This window comes from Pipistrellus hanaki, assembly GCF_964339955.1.
Source record: "Pipistrellus hanaki genome assembly, chromosome: 8".
NCBI lineage: Eukaryota > Metazoa > Chordata > Mammalia > Chiroptera > Vespertilionidae > Pipistrellus > Pipistrellus hanaki.
Genome location: NC_140510.1, coordinates 41,752,168 through 41,772,933, shown reverse-complemented (window position 1 = coordinate 41,772,933; position 20,766 = coordinate 41,752,168). Strand labels below are relative to the sequence as shown.

General features: G+C 35.1%; 1 protein-coding gene across 1 annotated transcript in view; it reads left to right on the top strand.

Annotated features, from left to right (window-relative positions):
* The window catches only part of SCN7A (sodium voltage-gated channel alpha subunit 7), a 73,157-nt gene that overhangs the window by 40,819 nt on the left and 11,572 nt on the right, over positions 1–20,766 (top strand). Inside the window, exons 11-19 of the mRNA XM_084891587.1 lie at positions 1,434–1,530; positions 2,224–2,462; positions 3,522–3,695; positions 5,418–5,774; positions 7,672–8,100; positions 11,854–11,959; positions 13,720–13,874; positions 17,183–17,356; positions 18,465–18,569. Coding sequence (XP_084747713.1) covers positions 1,434–1,530; positions 2,224–2,462; positions 3,522–3,695; positions 5,418–5,774; positions 7,672–8,100; positions 11,854–11,959; positions 13,720–13,874; positions 17,183–17,356; positions 18,465–18,569 — 1,836 coding nt within the window. The remainder of the gene's footprint in view (positions 1–1,433; positions 1,531–2,223; positions 2,463–3,521; positions 3,696–5,417; positions 5,775–7,671; positions 8,101–11,853; positions 11,960–13,719; positions 13,875–17,182; positions 17,357–18,464; positions 18,570–20,766) is intronic.

The following is a 20,766-nucleotide window of genomic DNA, read 5'->3' as shown; positions in this document are numbered from 1 at the left end:
AGTTAAAAAAAGGGGGCAGGAATGAAACCAAGATTTGTAGACTTGCAGAATCTTCCAGTGGAACTCAGTAGGAAATACAACAGGTTTTCACCACTATTTGTGAAATTAAAGGGGATTTTACTGATACTGAGTGAGATGAATGTGATTCCTTTCTTAGCTATTATGCCTCTTCAGATAGATCATAGCAGAACTTGCCAACCTGAATGTATTGTGTATGGGTTATTGGTGAGTCTCCACTACTGATTCCCTCAGTGTTAAGGTGAGAGTATTCCAAGCTGTGTGTATATAATTACATATATATGGGTATTACATATATATGTAATGAATATATGAAGGTCCTATCTATATTGACTCTGCTTTTTAAACATGGATAGTTACTTCTATCCAAGAGTAGCTTCACCTATTTATCCAAAGTTAACAAATAGATAAATATTATTATTCTCTGTGTGTACCAAATGTAAAAACTCTTGGGAAATCTATGGTGTAATATCATTACCCATTATGAATTTCTTACAGTTTAAATCCAATTACAAAGTTTATACATGGTCACTAGAAACATCTTGAGCTATATTTATAATACTGAATGTGTAGAAGTTATAATCTCCACACCAACATTAGGAGTTGTGAGTGCCTTTTCAATGCAAGGATTCTTTTTAACCCTATGTAGCCACATCAGCAAAGCAGAGGGTATCTTAAAACTGTTTTTTCAAGAGACATGAAAGACAGAAAGAAGTGATTCCTTTGTGGAATTATTATATATGTTCTAACAACACAATTTTTAAAAATTTATCTATTACTTGATATTTTTCCAGACTTATTTCATTGTTACAAAATCAAGTCATTTTTATTTTGTCAAGAGGATTTGCAAAATTATATTGTTAACATAGTCTCAAGGAAAGAAATTTAAGATGTCAGAGCAGGGGCGGGGAACCTTTTTTCTGCCAAGGGTCATTTGGATATTTATAACATCATTTGCGGGTCATACAAAATTATCAACTTAAAAATTAGCCTGCTGTATTTTGTCAAACACTTAATTAACTCACTCCTAATGCCTTGGCAGGGCCAGATCAAATAATTTCATGGGCCTGATATGGCCCAGGGGCCAGACATTCCCCATCTCTGAGTTAGAGGAACACTGTTGCTATTCAATAGCATGCTTAACAACTGGATATTTCACAATAAGCCTAAACTATTCATTGGATTATTTGCCAAATATAGGTAATACCACTATCATTCTCTGATTTACTCCTTTTAGTTGACCTCATAGGATACAATTATTTTGTCAAGTTGCAAGTTATACGTATTTTCCAAAAGAAAAAGAAAAAGCCTCCCTCTGGAAGTAAAAATCAGCATATTTGAAGAGGTTGTAATCCTTCTTGTAATTAAAATCTTGGGAAGAAGCCAATATTATACTCATCAATTTTTTTTTTTAGGCCAAGACCACACAACTAGAAATGAAGAAAAGATCACCAACTTCCATGAGCACGTCTTTGGATATGTTGGATGATGCTACTATCAGACATGAAGAAGGTAAAGTAAAAAATATTTAGACACTATGAAAGGTACTATTCATAAGATTCACTTTTAAAGGAATTTTATAATGATTCAGAATTTTATATAACTAAAATTTAAGGAATAACATGAGAATATTAGGATGAACAATTTAGAAAAATTCCATAAACATGATGGGTTACTAGAGGGCTAAGTAATTATTTTTAACACTGAGAGCGACATAGAAGTAGCAACTTGTAACTAAAAATAAAGCTTGAATGTGTGCGTATTTGTATATATGTATATATGTATATATATTAACTAATATATTAAGGTCCTCTCTATATTGACTCTGCTTTTTAAACATACAACCAGTAAATCATTATTATGCCAATATTAAAGGGCATTATTTTGTAAAGCATATAAATCTAGGAATTATAAACATAATGCTCTCAGCTGCATTCCATATTAGTTTTTTTGACAGATACTCTTATGTTTTTCTTCCACTAGACAGTTGGTCTCATTTTCATTTGTCTAATCCAGCTTCCATGAAAAATATAGAGGAAATTTACTTTGTTCTGCTATTAGTATAAAACATCTTTTTTTAGCTACTTCCAAATCAGAAGTCTAGTTTCAAACCTCTTTTTGCTAGTACGTGCAGAAGTCAACAGTTCCTATTAGTTATACTTAGGCATTTTTCTAAGGTTTCACTTTACTATTCTTTCATTGCAGAGCATAAAAAATCTCAGAAGAGCTGTCCTTTGTGTTGGTATAAATTTGCTAAAATTTTCTTGATTTGGAATTGTTCTCCCTGTTGGGTAAAGTTGAAAGAGTTTGTCCATGTGATTATGATGAATCCATTTACTGATCTTTTTCTCACTATCTGCATAATTTTAAACATATGTTTTCTGGCTATGGAATGTTATCCAATGAGTGCAACAACATCCAATATTCTCATCTTTGGAAACCTGGTAAGGCTCTTATTCTATGTTACTTTCATTTGCAATTTCAATCTTTTTTAGTTGTCATTATTCCGTTATTTTTTATAACTTTAATATATTGCAAATGCATTATATAAGCACAACATAAAGTATTGTGTTCATGCTTCCTCACTTCACTGTCCCCAGCCTTGCTTTGTAATTGTTCTTAACACTGAAGAGGTTTATTCCTAGAGTTTAAAATCTGCCATTTAAATTGTTGATTTCTCGCCAGCTGCTTAGCAGTCATGTTAAGTGGAAATTATTACTTTCCTCTCCTTTCCCAAGTATACCTTTCCTTAGGTACCATATCCCCAGAGATCAGAATAGGGTAGAAGTCAAATAACAGACACACGTTCTTCACTGACACCTGATTCTAAATCCTGACTATAACTGCACCTGACCCTGTCTGCTCTCAACACCTGTCTTTGCCTTAGATTGAAGCTTATTCTTTACAAGGTACTGTTGGGATCCACCTATCTTTTTCATCCCATACAATGCAAAAGGCAAAACAGATTTGTATGAATTTAAAAACAAGTCACAAACACACTATATAGTGTTAAATCCCCCCCTTTTATTAAGTTGTTATTGGTTAGTTGCTTGGCATTCATACAAACAGCCAAGCTGCTACCAATTTTGAATTATACATTTACTTGATACCAAAACCGTAACTTATTTCTTCCAGTATAGTTTTCAAAAGACAGTTTCCATAACTTCATTCTGTTTATTTCTGGATCATGTATGTACTTCCTTTATTCTTTTACAAGTTGAAAAATTAAATATCCTAACAAATGTTCCATATACCTAAAGAAACTATCTAAAATGAAAAGATTTTTACCCACAAATATTCTTTTATTTTCTTCCAGACTTAAAAAGTACTTGATTATTTGATATACAGTGCTTAATATTAGATTATTAAATAAAACTTATAAGTCTATTGTAATAGACAGAAGTGTGAGGATTGTGGCTTTAAAAAAAATACAGTTTTATGCATGAGGGTCCCAAAGAGACATTATAATCATAATCACATCCATGTGTTTTGTTTTTATTTAGGTTTTTATTGGAATTTTCACAACAGAAATGATTTTAAAAATAATTGCCATGAATCCATATGGCTATTTCCAAGTAGGCTGGAATATTTATGATAGTGTAATTGTGTTCCTTGGTTTAGCAGACCTTTTCCTAGCGAATGTTCATGGACTGGATGCTTTTCGACTATTCAGGGTGGTAAGTAGAACCCAAGACCTAAATTTTGTTTTATGAAGATTTATCTCAGGTTTCTCAAACATAAAATGAAAGAATAGTAATAGAAATACCGTTGGGACATTTGGAGTATTACCTGAGTTAATACTGCCTGGGGGAAAATGTATGCAGCCTCTAATGCTATTATTTAACCAAATCATTCAAGGAAATAAGCCACATAGTAGTATGTAGCAAATGTGAGATGTAGTTCTAGAAAGCAGGGGCAGGGTCCTGGGCCAGCTTTAAGGAGCAAAGTCATGAATAGCCCCAGAAGCTGAATGTCAATGTGTAACTAAGAAACTGCTACCAAGTATTTCTAAATGCAGGGCAGAAAACTTTATACAACAGCAATCTGGCCAACAGAATGTTCTTATAAAAAATTATTGTCAGTATGAGTATGTATGCAAAGCAGGTTGATGGTAAGAATCAGAAAACTAGATAAGGTAATAATGTTATTAGAATGGTATGTATGGAAATATTAAGCATTTGATAGCTAATATATTGTCACATTCTGGCAACAAATTGAAGGAATAAAGCAGGAATCAAGAGCAACCTGTTTTAGTCCTCATCCATAAACTTTTCTAATGACTGAGAGAAAAATATCAAGATGTGGTTGTGAAGTTTATGTAAGAAATGAGGCTGGGAAATGTAGAAAACGTGATCAAAGATTGGATTAAAATAGTTGAAAGGCTGGTTACAGAATGAATAAAAGATGACTAAGTTTTACTTGGATAAAAGTCCTACTTTTGCATGTAGAAAGCCAAATATATACCAGGAAAGGCTAAGAAAAGTAGATAGCGCACATAAAAATGATGTGTGGATTTTAGATGGCTAAGTTCACTGTGATACGGTGGCTAAAATGTTAAGGTAATCTATGCTGTACCAATTTTAAAAAAATCAGTAAAAAGAAGGGAAATATTCAAACTAAACTTGGAATGTTGTGTTTGATCTTTAATGTGTTTCTTTAAAAGGAAAACACACAATAGAACCTTTAATGGAATTCAGTGGAAAACAACAGTGTTTTTTTTCAATATCATTTACATGTCAGAATGTGGGAAAATATCCGATATAGTGTGAAAAGCAAAACGGAAGGGACAAGTTGCCCAACCAGATATTAAAACATGTAGCTAGAGTAAATCTACACTAATAAAAGAGAAACATCCAAATTAACCATCACTCCGCTACGCCCACCAGCCAATTAGAGAGAATATGCAAATTAGCCCAACAAAGATGGTGGTTAATTTGCATATGTAAGCTTGGAGCGAAAGACTGAAGGCAGTGTACAATGAAGAGAGAGGGAAAGCAGAAAATGGGGGGGAGGACAGTGGCAGTGGGAGGGAAAGTGCAGAGGGGCGGCGGGTTTTGCTCCCTTCTCTGCTTCGCTCAGGCCACAGGAAGCCCTATTCTTGCAGGAAACTTTTTGCAACGGGCCTCTCGTATAATATAATATTGAATGGGCATTGACAGATCAATATGTATGAATTGTGTGTAAAAAATTATAGAATATATATGGTTTGTATTAAGAACTGTTCATAAAGTGAATTGTTAGTGGTCAATATTAAAATGTCCAAAACTGAATATTGCATTAAAATACTATATATTTGAATATGTATAATGCTGATACAGATTTTAAATGTATATCATAATAAATAAGCAAGTGTTTTTGTATTTTGTTTCTTATTGCTGTGTTTTACATTGCTCTATCAGTTGCGAATTTTCAAGCTGGGGAAATACTGGCCAACGTTTGAGATCCTGAAGCTGACTCTTATAAAGTCACTGGTGGCCCTGAGTGACCTGATCCTGCTGTTGTTCACATTCCTGTTCTTCTCTGCTGTGGTCGGCACCATGCTGCTTGGATTCAGTTACAAAGCACATATCTACAACTTAGACAAAGACTGTCAACTCCCACGCTGGCACATGGCTGACTTCTTCCACTCCTTCCTGAATGTGTTCCGGGCTCTCTGTGGAGAGTGGATAGAGACTCTATGGGATTGCTTTGACATAGCAGGCCAGTTCAGTTGTGTTCCTTTTTACATGATGGTCATTTTAATTGGAAACTTTTTGGTAAGTAACCCATGCTTTTCAATTTTCCTTAGAAGACTGATGTAATATAGTCTAATATTTTCATGATGTGGATTCATGGGATCCAATGGTCTATAACTGTGCTGCCCAATGTGTAAAACTATCTACTGTATTTTAAGTCTTACCGCCCCCCCCAAAAAATATTAAGTAACTGTGGGCCATGAGGCTGCAGTGGGCACAGAAGCAGGTCTTGGCCCATCCTCTGTGCCCCTGCCCAGCCCTGTCACCACAGCCCCTTGTCCCCTGTTTGCCAGCAGCCCTGCTCCCACGGGCTGACGGCTCTGGCCTTGCTCACACCCATTGATGGCACTGTGCGATAGGGGCTGGCACCAACAGTGGGTGCAAGAGGGACTGGCGTCATCAGTGGATGTGAGCAGCAGCCAGTGCCAGTCCCAAACACCCCTCATGAACAGGGAGAGGTGGAGAAGCCCTGAGGGGTGATTGGCCCAGCAGCTACCACTCACATGTGCTGATGGTGCTGAGTGATAGGGACCAGCACTGGGTGCTGGCAGTGAGTGCGAGCACTGGGTGGGACCACGACACATGAGAGCAAGGCATTTTCGGTAACCACCAGAGGCTCACCCCACCCATGACAGCAACTGGTGCCTAGACTTGGTCTGGTGCCCCCCGCTCACGTGCTCTACCATCCTGCTGTGACCAATGTCCGCCATGTTCCACACGTGCATGCCATTTAACTTTGCACTCGAAACTAATATGTAAAGCATAAAATGAACTAACTCTTAAGCTCATATATCTGAAGAAAGAAGAAGAAACTTTCATAATAGACAATTAAGCTCAAATTATTACTTTAACTCTAAGAGAATAACTGATGTTAATCTTCAACTCTAGAATCCCAATATATCATCTATACCTTATAACTATAAACAAGATAAAAAATCTGATTCTCTGGAAACTGAACATACTTAGATCATATTTATTAGTGATAGTAAAATCAAAATATGTATTATCATAGAGTTTTAATAACTTGCAAGTATTAATAATAATTTTTCTAACATTTGTCTCTTTCTTATTTGGCCAAAATTATTACTAAAAATAATCAATTAACCTACACAATCCCTATGCTTGTATGGGTCAAGAAATATTAGATGTGGGCCACAGAACCAGGAGTAGATGCCTCCCAATGAGATTCCTTATGGGTTTGCAGAATCCAAGAAGATGTCATTATACATCTAGGGTAGAACTGAAGTCAGCCACTTTGAGTAGCAATTCATTTTCTCACCTTGTTGGAGGTGGCTTGGCTTGGTAAAAGAAAACAAGCTTTGAAATCAGACAGACTTGAACTCAGTCTGTGAGGCCTTTGATAAGTAACATCTACAAAACTTTCCTGTTTCCTCTAGAAAAGAGAAACAAATATTTCATAGTGTTGTGACCTTCAGTTGACCTCTAGCTACACAAATCTCTAGCATAGCACCTGACCCATTGTAGATGAGTAAGAACTGAATAGTACAATAGGTCAGTGTTTTTCAACCTTTTTTTGGGCAAAGGCACACTTGTTTCATGAAAAAAATCACGAGGCACACCACCATTAGAAAATGTTAAAAAATTTAACTCTGTGCCTATATTGACTATATATAAAGTAATTCTCTTGAATAGGAATCAAATAAACACAAAGAAACTATTTTATAATTACTTTATTATGAAATATTAAGTAAACAAAATAGTGAAAAATTATAAAATTCTTGTCTTGTCTGCACCTACGGCACACCAGGCAACATGTGCCGCGGAACAGCGGTTGAAAAACGCTGCAATAGATAATATGCTGTTTTCAGATCTCAGGTCAGCCTTTTAAAAGAATGTTTTTATTGTTTAAAGAGAAAAACAATGAGATATGCTTAACCTCATCTACGTCTTCATTTAGCTATTTTACCTGTTTCTGGCTTTGGTGAGCTTCTTTAGCTCATGCCATGCTACGACACATGCAGAGAATGAAGAAGCCAAAAATCTCCAGCGCGCAATGGCAAGAATTAAGAAAGGAATATGCTATGTGCTTTCTAAAATGTTATGTAAAAGACTAAATGTTCCCAAGGACACAGTGGACAATGTAAATGTTAAGGAGAATATTTCTGACCATACCCTTTCTGAATTGAGCAACACTGAAGATGCCCTCAAGGACAAGGGGAAAAGCAGTGGCACAGAGAAAACCACAGTGACTGAGAATGAGAGCCAATCACTCATCCCCAGTCCCAGTGCTTCTGAAACAGTACCAATTGCTTCCGGAGAATCTGATATAGAAAATCTGGATAATAAGGAGATTCAGAGCAAGTCAGGTTTCGGCAGCAGCAAAGAGGTAAGATATTTCCATATCTGGATTGCTTATTATTAATTTAGGGCATTGTTACTAAGAAGGAAAAATCTGCACTGAAGGTTCAGAGTTAGAATACCCATTCAATCCTAGCAACAGCACTCTTCACTCCTGATTTTATGATCCTGATCAAGCTGTTTAAACTTTGTAAATATCAGTTTAGAGATGAGGATGAAATTGTTTCTATTTCTAATAGAAATAAAGAGTTCCCAGCCAGACTGGTTCATTGGTTGAGCATTGATCTATGAACCAAAAGGTCATGGTTCTTTTCCCAGTTCTGGGTCCATGCAGGTGTTGCAGACTCAATCCTACTGTGGGCATGCAGGAGGCAGCCAATCAATGATTCTCTCTCATTGATGTTTCTATCTCTTTCCCCCTCTCTTCCTCTCTGAAATCAATAAGATATATTTAAAAAAGAAAAAATAATAAAATATAGAAAGATTAAGAACAGTAGTGCATATAATAATGCCCATAATATAGTAAGCACTTCATAAAAGTTGGATAATATAATTATAAAATTATACAAATTAATAAAAAGGCAGTGTGGAGTGATGATAAGCATACTGGAAAAAAAACAACAACTAAATTTTCAAAATCAAATTGTACTACTGGAGAAATCACTAAACTCTTCTGGGTATCTTTAAATTGTGAGATGGGACTACAACACTGCTAAAATACATTATTGCTTGCTAAAATTCTAAGATTGTTGTCAGTTCATTTCTACAACGTGTTTATGTAATTAAATTGGACTAATAAATAGAGAGACACCAATGGTTTGATTTGTGAATGGTTTGTAGCTTTATGAACTCCTGGACACACAAAATAAAAGGGACACATTAAAAGAAGGGTAGATATTGCTGTTCCCTTGCTTTTCACATGCATGCATACATCCTACTGGATACATCCTACACTTTTATTGTCTTCATTTGAAAGCAGCATAATGTCTTAGTAGAGGAGGTGTAGTGTAATAAAAAGCTACAATCCATCTAGGTCACAATGGCACTGTGGGCTTTTTGCATTAGAGCTCACTAGGGAATCCTCTCAGAGTACTCATAGACACCAGGGAGAGAGAGGCAAAGAATGTCTCTTTACAGCTCCCCAAACTCTCCGGCACCATCTTGTCTTCCAAACCTCTTCTGGCTTGGCAGCCACTCTGGGCAATAACTTCTGAATCTGGCCTTATAGAAGGTTGCATTTCAATTATTCAAAGGCTTTCTAGCTTTTAGTAAAGGCATCTTTGTTTTAGAGAAACTTTCACTCTTTAGCATACTCAATCTCAGATTCCTTTTTTATTTTTATTTTTATTGATTTCATAGAGGAAGGGAGAGGGAGGGAAAGAAATGGAAACATCAATGATGAGATAAAAATCATTGATCTGATGCTTCCTGCACACCCCTCTCTGGCGATCAAGCCCACAACCCAGGCATGTGCCCTGACTGGTTATTGAACTGTAACCTCCTGGTTCATAGCTCAATGCTCAAGCACTGAGCCAAGCCAGCTGGGCTCTCAGATTCCTTTTTAAAAAATATTTTTAAAGTATGTTTTTATTGATTTCAGAGAGAGGAAGGGAGTGGGGAGAGAGAGATAGAAACATCAATGATGAGAGATAATCATTGATCAGCTGCCTCCTGTATGCCCCCAATGGGCATCAAGCCCAAAGAACTTACATGGGCCTTGCCTCCTGGCTCGTGGGTCAAATGTTCAACCCCTGAACTACACCAGCCAGTCTCAGGTTCTTCTTCTTTAAAAAAATTAATGTCATTATGAGAAAACCAGAGAAAATTCCTCTGCAGCACAATTCTGTATCTTTACTTAAGACTGTGACTATCAACCATCTATGGGCAAAATTGCTATTTATTACAGCACACCATGTAAAGATGTTCTTTGAAACTCCTTTCCAAATCTCGTTAAAAAGTCTGTGATATGGAAATGTAAAGGAAAGAAGAAATAAAATATAATTGAATAAGTTGAGGTTGCAGAAGTTGTATTTTATGCTATATACTTATTTGATCCTATTGATTGGTTAGCTACTCATAGATTTGTTAACAAATTTATATGTTTTTAGTTATATATTTAATTTGATTAGACACTTTCCAGATTACATAGCCTATGAGTACCTAGGATGTTGGTCTACCAAATGCCAAAGAATAACATATAAAAATCACATGTGATTTGATAATTCAGAGATATATACTCTCACTTCTTTGGTATTTAAACTTTCAGCCTTTAAATTATAAATATGTAACTAAATTTTATAACAATAACATCAAACTTTAAATTGGGTTTTATAACTTTTCTCTATGTAGCAATATATCATGGCTATTTTTTCATGCCATTAAATAATCTTTTACTAAAATAAGTTATATATAATTTTGAATCTTAATTGATTTATTTGTAAATGTAAAATAATGCATACTAAAAGGAGTTTGGAAAAAATCACATAAAAGTTTAGGTGCAATGGTTTTAAGAACTCTAAAAAAATTTAATATAATATTAATTTATTTATTGTCTACTTCTAAATCAGTGCTTGGCTATAGCCTTTGGTTAATCACAAATAAAGAAAATGTAAGAGAAACAAAATTATAAAAATGATTTATTTATTTCAGAGGAATATTCAGTTGGACATATTTTTTAAAGTGAACACCATACTGTCTTACTGACAATTAACATTAAGGTTTAAGTAAACAAAGCTTCCTAATTATTTTGATTGACATTTTTTGTACATAAGAGGAACAAGTAGGACAAAATATTTATAATTTCCTTTTTTACATACTCTACTGGAGTTTTGCTTATTTTTAAAGAAATAAGATTGATTTTATTCCAAATGTTTTAAACATGTATCTTAATTTTTAAAATTAGAAAATGATTTGATATGATATTAACTTTGGAATCTTGATCATTTTAAAAGATGATATGTTGTATGTTCACTTTTCAATAAGGTGAAAGAAAGCATTGTGGGAAAGTCATTGTAAGTAGAGGATAAGCATTGCACTTGCATTGTTTTCACATGTACAAAGTCATGACAACCTTATCCTAGCCAGTCTTAACCTTCAGTCAAGAATAGAGTGGGGAAAAATGTCAATCTCTGCAACTAGCCTCTTTGCATATCCTGGTACCACTTTCCCAGGTTTATTATTGACCCTGTTCCTTTTGCCATGTCTTCATTTTGCTTCAGGATAACCTCCATCAGTCTCATTGTATTATGAAACACATAAAAATGTCTGGATTGGATTTTACAGTAAATACTAAGTATACCCTTGCTGCCCATCTTTAGCATAAGGGGTGATTTATTCTGATGCTATTCATCTAATTGAAATAGCATCCTGGGAACTTTGTGAATAACTTCTAAAAAACCTTGGAACTCAAATCCTTTTGGAAATTGGAGATAGCCTATACATCATTTGGGAGAACAGTGTTATTAACTACATGTCAATTTTAATTTAAAATATATTTATCCTTTTTTGTTTGTCTTTTTGAAGTGGCTATGAAAAAAATAAAAGCGAATTAAATTTAAAAAATTATTTTATTGTAACTTAATTTAAAAAAATAATTTTAATACCATCAATCAGAGATATTTGTTTGCATTTTAATATTAATCATGAACTTGGTCTAAAGTCTTTTAAACCTGATAATGGTATTCACGTGCAAAATTTTCTTATTTCTAAAAATGAGATGAACTGTAACTATAGTGTGTAAATGAAACTTTATTTACGTTTTTGGTGGGACTTTCCTTTTCAGAAGGTAAAGCCATCTAGCTCATCCGAATGCAGTACAGTTGATATTGCTATCTCTGAAGAAGAAGAAATGATCCATGAACATGAAAAGCCAAAGCATCTTAAAAACAGTAAGAAAAGTTCCTTTGGATGTTATACTGCAATTAGACTAAATTTCTCTTAACCTAAATAATACTATTGGATATATTTTTAATTGTAGCAAACATTAATTGGGCTAATGAATACACGCAGTGTGTGTGCACATGCCCATTTGATTCCTGATAGAAAACTAAAGACAACATTTGGGGGGGGGGGCGGAAAGGAAATGGGGCTACTTTCTAGGGAATCTAATGCAATAGGTAAGAGTATAGGCTATTGTCCTAGCTGGTTGGGCTCAGTGGATAGAGTGTCAGCTTGCAGACTGAAGGTTTGAGTCTGGTCAATGGTACATGTAAAGGTTGCAGGCACAGTCCCCAATGTGGGGCGTGCAGGAGGCAGCCAATCAATGATTCTCTCTCATCATTGATGTTTCTATCTCTCCCTTCCTCTCTGAAATCAATAAAAATTAAAAATAATTTTTAAAAAAAGAGTGTGGGCTCTGGAATCAGAGAGCCTGAGTTCAAATCCCAGTACTCTACTTTTACTTACCCTCTCTCTGACTCATTTCCTTATATGTAAAATGAAGGTAATAACAAAACTTGCTTTATAAGATTGTTTAAAAAAATTGAACTAGGGTTATGTGTATATGTAATTTTATGCCTTGTGGAATGGAGTCAACATTTAAATATTCATATGAAAGCATCCTTAACTTTCATAGAAAAACAAATAGTGATATATTTTTACATTCCACATCAATATTAAAAAATGTGTAAGGCTTCAGTTGGTTGACTCACTAGATATGTAACATACATCTCTTAATGACTTATAATTAAAAGTAGTTTCCTAGGAAGATTAACAAATGGTTACAGGTTCTAGTCCTTTGAGATGACTGGACATCATCAAAATGGAAATTGCTATAAGCTCAAATTTTTATATTCAAAATAAGCATCTGCTCTTAGTAGCTGAGTTGTAGGATTTTTTTGATCCAAAACAAGGGAAGAAATATTTTCTTTTTTTTTTTTTAATTTGACCAAAGACATATACATTGATATTAGGTAAAATTCTAAAATAATAAATGTTGATGTTAAACTCAACCCATCTCCATTTCCTTTCTTTTTTCTTTCTTTCTTTCTTTTTTTTTTTTTTTTAAACAGGTTAATCACTCTCTTCTCCTTAGCTTTCCTTATGCTCTCTTGACTGGAAAATAGAATTCAAAACCCATTCACATGTACCCTACACACAAAGTACTCCATAATCTAGGTTAGCTCCTCAGGTAATCTCAAACAAAACTCCCATTTCCATACCATCTATGAATTGAAATAAATTTAACTGATATTAATACCTCTTGACATTCAATAAATATTTGCAAATTTAAATGGGAATACTTGTTTTGCCTTGGGAATCTGCAGAGGATGAATTTTCAGGCATTATATTAATGTGATATTCAGAAGATGTATGTGTGTAATTAATTTTTATTTTTATTTTTTTGTAAAAGTGGTAGTTCTAGTAAGGGATAAATTCTACTCTCAGACTCTGTCCTGCAGGCTTAGGGAATGTGCTGAGTGATCTCTGCCTGTCATAATTTATTTTGATTACCAAACTCACAAGTTAAGTTTTTGTGTTTTTTCCTTGGTGATTGCAGTGTTCAGTACAGCAGCGGTAAAAATCAAATGCTTGTAAGTCACAAACCACCTATATTAGATTCTGTAAAGTACATGGTAGAAACTTTGAGATGTTAATTTTTTTCATGAATTGTCAAGCTTTTTTTTTTAAACAGTTTTGTTCTTGACAGGTAATGAACGAAGATCTTCACCAGGTCAAATTAGTAGAGAATCCAAGAGAGGAAAAATTTGGCGAAACATAAGGAAAACCTGCTGCAAGATTGTAGAAAACAGTTTTTTTAAGTGTTTCATTGGCCTTGTCACTTTGCTCAGCACAGGTGCTCTGGTAAGTGAGGATATGTGAGATTTTTACAGGAAAAGTATATTAGAAGTCTGTTAATTTGTAGAGTCACCATAACAAATCAGTTTCCCCCCAATACTTATTATTATACCACCATAGTTCATAATCTGTGATTTTAGTTTTGAAAGACATACATTATAACTTCTTTAAAATCTGTATAGGCATCATTTAATATTAAATAAATAACACAATTCCAAAGTACTATATATGAGTGACAGTGGGAAAAAGGAATGTTAAAAGATACTTAATTCTTATTTTATTAAAGTTTCATATCAGAAACAAAGTTTAGGCTTCCTATCAAGATGTAATGCACAGGTAAATTCAGTACTTGCATCCTCCCACAACCATATCAAAATGCAACTAAACTACAGAACAACCATCACTCAGAACTGTCTGAGTGTAGCTAAATAGAAGTCCTACCGCTAAAGATATAAAGAAGACATATTGAGATTGGTAGGAGGGATGAAGATGCTGAATGGGGTTGGTTCTACACCCAAGTGTGGCAGATAAAAATTGGGAGGGTATTGTGGCTCGTGGAGGGACCCCCTGAGGAACCAGAGTTCCAAGTTCCACACCAGGCCCCCCAGCTCAGGGTTCCAGTACCAGGAAGAGAAGTTCCCATAACTTCTGGCTATAAAAACCAGTGGGGATTTTGGCTGATGAGAAAGAAGACTGCTGAAGTCCCAGGGGTTTATCTTACTTAATGCAGCGGTCACCAACTGGTGGTCTACAGATCAGTGGTGGTCCCTGAGGTCCGAAAGGTTGGCGACCACTGTCTCAAAGGGTCCATGCATGGACTTATTCATTCTGAGCTCCTACACTGTGGGAGCACCTTCAAAGTCATCAGGGACATACAGGAAGGAACTGAAATGTCCAGCATCAGGACAAGAGCTGGAGGGAAAGCTTTTTCCTAGCAAGAAGTGCTGGAAGAGGTTATTGTTCTTTTTCAGAGTCTCACCCTGAAAGAGCCAGCAGGCAGGGACCATATCTGAGTCTCCATCAACCTGGCCCCACCCTGGTGATTCTCTGAGACTTCATCTCACCCAATGCATTTCCAGTGGCTTTATCATATGAATGGTCTGTCTTGGTTCATGCTTCAGACTTTCCTAACATTTCTCAAACATGCAGTATCTGGACTCTGTATGTCCTGTACTTCTACTTATTCACAGAATAATTTTTTTATAGTAGCAAAGGATTGAAAAAGCAAAAATAGTCCATAATAGGTGTTTATGGGATTATCATACAGTGGGATACTTTGTAGCTATTTAAAAAGTGCAGGAGCCATATGCATGCTGATATTGCAAGATATGGTAAGAAATGAAAAAAAAAAAAGATCTAGAAAAAGTATATTACATGCTACATTTTAGGTAAGAAAACAAGAGTAATAGAATGTATATTATTTGCTTTGTTTGATTGAAGAAGATCAGAGAAGAATGCATGTGAAATAGTTAACTGTGAGATGCACAGGATAGAGAAGATAAAGTAATGGTTGGGAACCATACTTTGTACTGCATATGTTTTTAAGTAGACTTTATATTGACATTTATTACACATTCTGAAAAACCACACAAATTATAATTGTACAGGATAAAGGATTTTCAAAGTAAATGCACCTGTGTTATTGTCACTTGGCTTGAGAAACAGAACATTAACAGGAATTCAGAACTATTGATACATTCTGATTCTCCACAGTCACTTCTCCACTCCTTATGTGTAGCTAGTATATGTACAATTGAACTGCCATTGATTAGCTCTGCCTGTTTTTAAAAATTTTTAATTAAAACTAGAGGCCTGGTGCACAAAATTTGTGCACTTGAGCAGGAGACTCTTCAGCCCAGCCTGTGCCTTCTCACAGTCCTGGAGCTCTCAGGGGATGTCTGACTGCCCGCTACTGCGTCTGTGTTCACCTGCAGTGAGCCCAGCTTCTGGATGAGCAGTGCTCCCCCTATGGGAGCACACTGACCACCATGGGGCAACTCCTGTGTTGAGGGTCTGCCCCCTGGTGGTCAGTGCACATCACAGTGACCGGTTGTTCCACCATTTGGTTGATTTGCATATTAGCTTTTTATTATATAGGATGGAGACTTTTGTATATCTTATTATATTGTTTTGCATTATATGCCTATTCAAAAAATAAATACACATTTCTATATATAAAAGCCAAGTGACTGGATGACTGGAACAACCGTTGCTATGATACTCACTGTGGCTAGCCAACCTGCTCTGATCAGGGGCGGCCCCTCCTCCCAGCCGGCCCCGCCCCCAATAACCTCCCCTCACCCTGATCAGGGGTGGGGTCAGCTGGCCAATCTCCCATGTCCCCTCCTTCCAACTGGCTGGCACAGATCTGTCCTGATCAGAGAGGGCCAGCCAGATTCCACCCATGCACAAATTTATGCACCGGGCCTCTAGTAATAAAATAAAGTCCTTTAAAATAACTTTAGATGATACTTATAATTTGCTTTTATAGACACTTTTACAATGTAATTAGTTAAATTAAGTCAGTAATTCTATTGTCACTTTATATTTACTTTTGTATAACAGTGGGTTTATGAAAATCACACCATTTTTTGAATAAGATTATTTTAATCCTTGTTTACTTTTTAACCTTGAATATACTTTGATACAAGTCTGCCTCAGATTATTAGTACTTTGTTGCCTTTTGTCAGTGCTAAAATAAAAGCAGCATGAAATTGCTTTGAATGTCATTAAACTTTGCATCCTTCATAGAAAAACCAAGGTTGACCTTTTAAAACTGAGATGCTTGAGAGAAACTATTACAGTTTTATTTCATATTTGTGTGTTTTAACTGGCATACCTGATTATTCCTGCAACGAAACAGGCTTTGTGATGTTTTCTTATAATAACACTATGGATTTCTAAAAACATTTAAAATACAATATCTGCTCTGTTATTAGCAAGTGCATATATTTGTACATTGGCCACATGGAATTAGAGATAAGAGCCACATCAGATGTGACTGAAAATACCGCCTTTTATATTAAGGTTGATTAACTGATTTGGTCACTATTTAGAACAATTATGAAGTCATATTCAATCTCTATAAGAAGTGGTTCTAGGGTCAATTAATGATGTCTGATACAGGCATTGAATCAGAAAATGATACTTATGGTTTATGTGAATAAATGCAAGAAAAGTAAACCAGCCCTTGAGACTACAACCTATGACTTTGTTCACCATCTGCTTTTTGGAGATGGCATTCCATTAACCTCATGCAAAAAATGTTGTAAAAATTACACGTATAATTTACATCCATAATTTTTCCCCCATAGGCTTTTGAAGATATATATATCAATCAAAGAAAGACTATTAAAATCTTATTGGAATATGCGGACATGATCTTCACTTACATCTTTATTCTGGAAATGCTTCTAAAGTGGATGGCATATGGTTTTAAAGCCTATTTCACTAATGGCTGGCACAGGCTGGACTTCATGGTTGTTATTGTACGTATGCAAAACAACATTTTAGAGCTATTTGATTTGCTGTTGCTTCTTTACTCTTACTCTTTTACTGTTCCATTTACTTGTATCTTCCTTTATCTCTATATATACATTTGTAGTCACCAACATTCCATATTTATTCATTTGTAATGTTTAATATTTATCCTTTTCTTCTCATTCTAAACCTTAAAATTCAGCACTTCATTTCTTGATTATTCTAACAGTCACCTACGTACCCACTGTTAACAAACTAGGCTTATTGCTTAGTATTTTGAAATTATCAGCATCCTAAAATAATTAAATTCTATTTGCTCAACTTTTAAATTATATTTATGAGATACATATCATTCCCTTCACCAGTACCAAGTAACCAAAAATCCTCATTTGGATCACTGCAATAGCTTCCAATCTGAAGCTACACATTTTTCATTTATGTTGCCTTGTAATTACAGAAAATATGAAGGCACAATAAAAGTTAATCATAACTCTTCCACCTTGCTCAATCTCTATTAACATTTATTAATCTCTAATCATTTTTATGCAAATATGTTTACTTTGAAAAATAACCTTACCATATTTCTATTCTTTGTACTTAACAATACGTATATTTTTCTTGATGCCTTTCCTCCAAAATCTAATTCTGTATATTGTCTTAACTATATTTTTATACAGATGAATATGTAAATATATTCAATTTTGTTTTAGCAAATAAATTGTATACTATAATTATATTGAAATAATCATGAAACTGATTTTTAATCTAATTATAAACTATAAAATGGATATAACTATTAATCCTTAATTATAATAAAGAATATAATAAAAATAAATTATAACAAATAATAAACAATGTATATTATTTATTTTAGTAACATGTATTATTATCAGAAGATATCTTAAAATCATTTAAGTGATTTTAACACAAAATGATATTCTTATACCTTTCTATAAGTCATTCTTAAGATGGATTGAAATATATAGTAAAGCTTTTGCATATTTCTTGGTAGGCTTTGACTATGTATCTTTTTGTAATAAACGAGTTTATTTTATAGATTGTTTTTTTTAAAGTTAACAGTAAATCCTATTAATTATTTATTTTTCACATATCTAGGTATTTTGTCTGAACTTAATAGGCAAATCTCAGGAACAAAAACTACTTATGTCCATTAAATTCCTTCGGGCACTTAGAGTTCTGTCTCAATTTGAAAGGATGAAGGTAAGAGAAATGTTCCTAAACTACTCTATAACTTTTAATGTAAAATTACTGAATTTCCACAGAGGTACAAGCTTTGTAATCTCCTCATTTGTATCTTTAACAATATTAATACAAAAATCCTATATTCTACTAAAAGTATAGAAGAAGAGTACTGGTATATTAGCTGTGCTTACTAGGATTTTAGTTGTTTGTTGTTCCTAAGATGAAAACTAATAAAAAATAAGCAAAAGTAAAACACAAAAAACAAAAACCCTAATAGTTGAGATAAAATATTTTCAGCAGAAATCTACAAGCCTTGTTCCAAACTGCCCTTGCTTGTCAAATAAACTTGTGTGAGGGAAACAGGTTTTAATTCAACCTGGGAAAACTCCAAAGGCTGTGAACCAACACTTTCTGGATCAGATGCCCAACCTGTGCTGCTCCCAGGCAGAGCCTCTGGAATCCAGAGGCCAGCAGCGGAGAGCAGGGGTCCACCTTGCACCTTAGGGTCCCCCAGCATTTGGTCCCACAGGAAAGGGGTCCGCTGCTGCTGCAGGAGCAGACAGGGTGATGCCTCCTGACAGACACTTGCTCATGGGACTTGGCTCCCTCCCAGTCCTCCCATCCTCTTCCTTGTCCTCCTTGCCCCAGACACCCCAGATGGGGGCACTGTGCCCCAGATGATGGTGCAGAGAGTAGGGGCCTGGTGTCACTCTGCTGTCTGGATCAGCGCCAGCACGCAGCCCTGTGGAGCCGGGACCCCGAGAAGGGCGAGGAGCTGGACAGCACAGAGAAGTTGACCATAGGAAGCTGTAGATCCCTGGGTTCATGGAGGAGCATTTCCCTCTTCTCGGGAGAGGAGAGCCAGAAGTCACACAACATGTACTGGGGTCTGAGCTGTAGTTGAAGAGCTGGAACATTTTGAATTTGAGAACTATTATGTTGACAATTCAAGAATGATTCTTGTGCCAAAACCGGTTTGGCTCAGTGGATAGAGCGTCAGCCTGCAGACTGAAAGGTCCCAGGTTCAATTCCGCTCAAGGGCATGTACCTTGGTTGCAGGCACATCCCCAGTAGGGGGTGTGCAAGAGGCACCTGATCAATGTTTCTCTCTCATCGGTTTCTAACTCTATCTCTCTCCTTTCCTCTCTGTAAAAAAAAAAAAAAAAAAAAAAAAAAAAAAAAAAAAAAAAAAAAAAAATCAATAAAATATATATTTTTTTTAAAAAAGAATAAGATCTTTTGGTTTTACCAGGAAGATGACTAGAAGACTGCCTCCCATCTTTGAGGGGTGTGAGGAGCTGATGTACAACATGGAAACATTCCAGGCAGGACTGGCTCACTTGCCTTCAGCCCTGCAGTTACTTCGTTATTCTGAGACCCTCTGTGTTTGGAGACTGAAATTTCATAACATACTCTTTATAGTATCTGCCACTTATTTTATCAGAACAATTGCCATTCCCATGTTACTAAAGATCAGAGTTTTTCTGTGTATTTCTGCAAGTTTATATATGATTTCCTACTATCTAGAAATATTTCTTAGAAATGTTTTCATTGTTTATTATGAACTGAGGCTAGAAAAAAATGTCTATGCAAACTGATCCTTAAAAACATACAGCTACACAGTTTTTAGTAAAATACAGGTTATGACTTAGGGACTTGAGAATTGAATTTTAGACATAGGCTCAAGTTGCCTTTGAAGAGGAACTATCATTGTCTCCTGTTAAACTTGAAGAAAATCCCTTTGAGTTTTGTAGTATTTGGTATTCATTTCATGTAAGTCACCTAGTTAATTCTTCTGAAGTTAGGCTTTGTATTATTGCAATAAGTTTTTTTTTCAGTTTCTAGGAATATGCAAAAAAGAATTATGGGATTATCATTAATAATTAAATAATAACTAATACAACTATTCATGTCCCTGGTTAACTTATGAAATATGTTTAACAGCATTATAGAGGCCCACAAGATGGTATCAGCCCCAATGGCTTGCTTTTAAACCAAAATAAGGAGGAAAATAAGCTGAAAAGTAAAATGTGGTTGAAAAGGTTAAAATAACAAGACAACCAAGTTTCCACCATAAACATAGCCATAGAAAATTTTTATAGAATATGCTAGGGCTGTAAACTACACATGACCTGTTAACCCAAATTACTGTGGGGTGGGAATTACAGAAGGGAGATATTGGTCAATGGCACAAACTTTCATTTATAAGATGAAT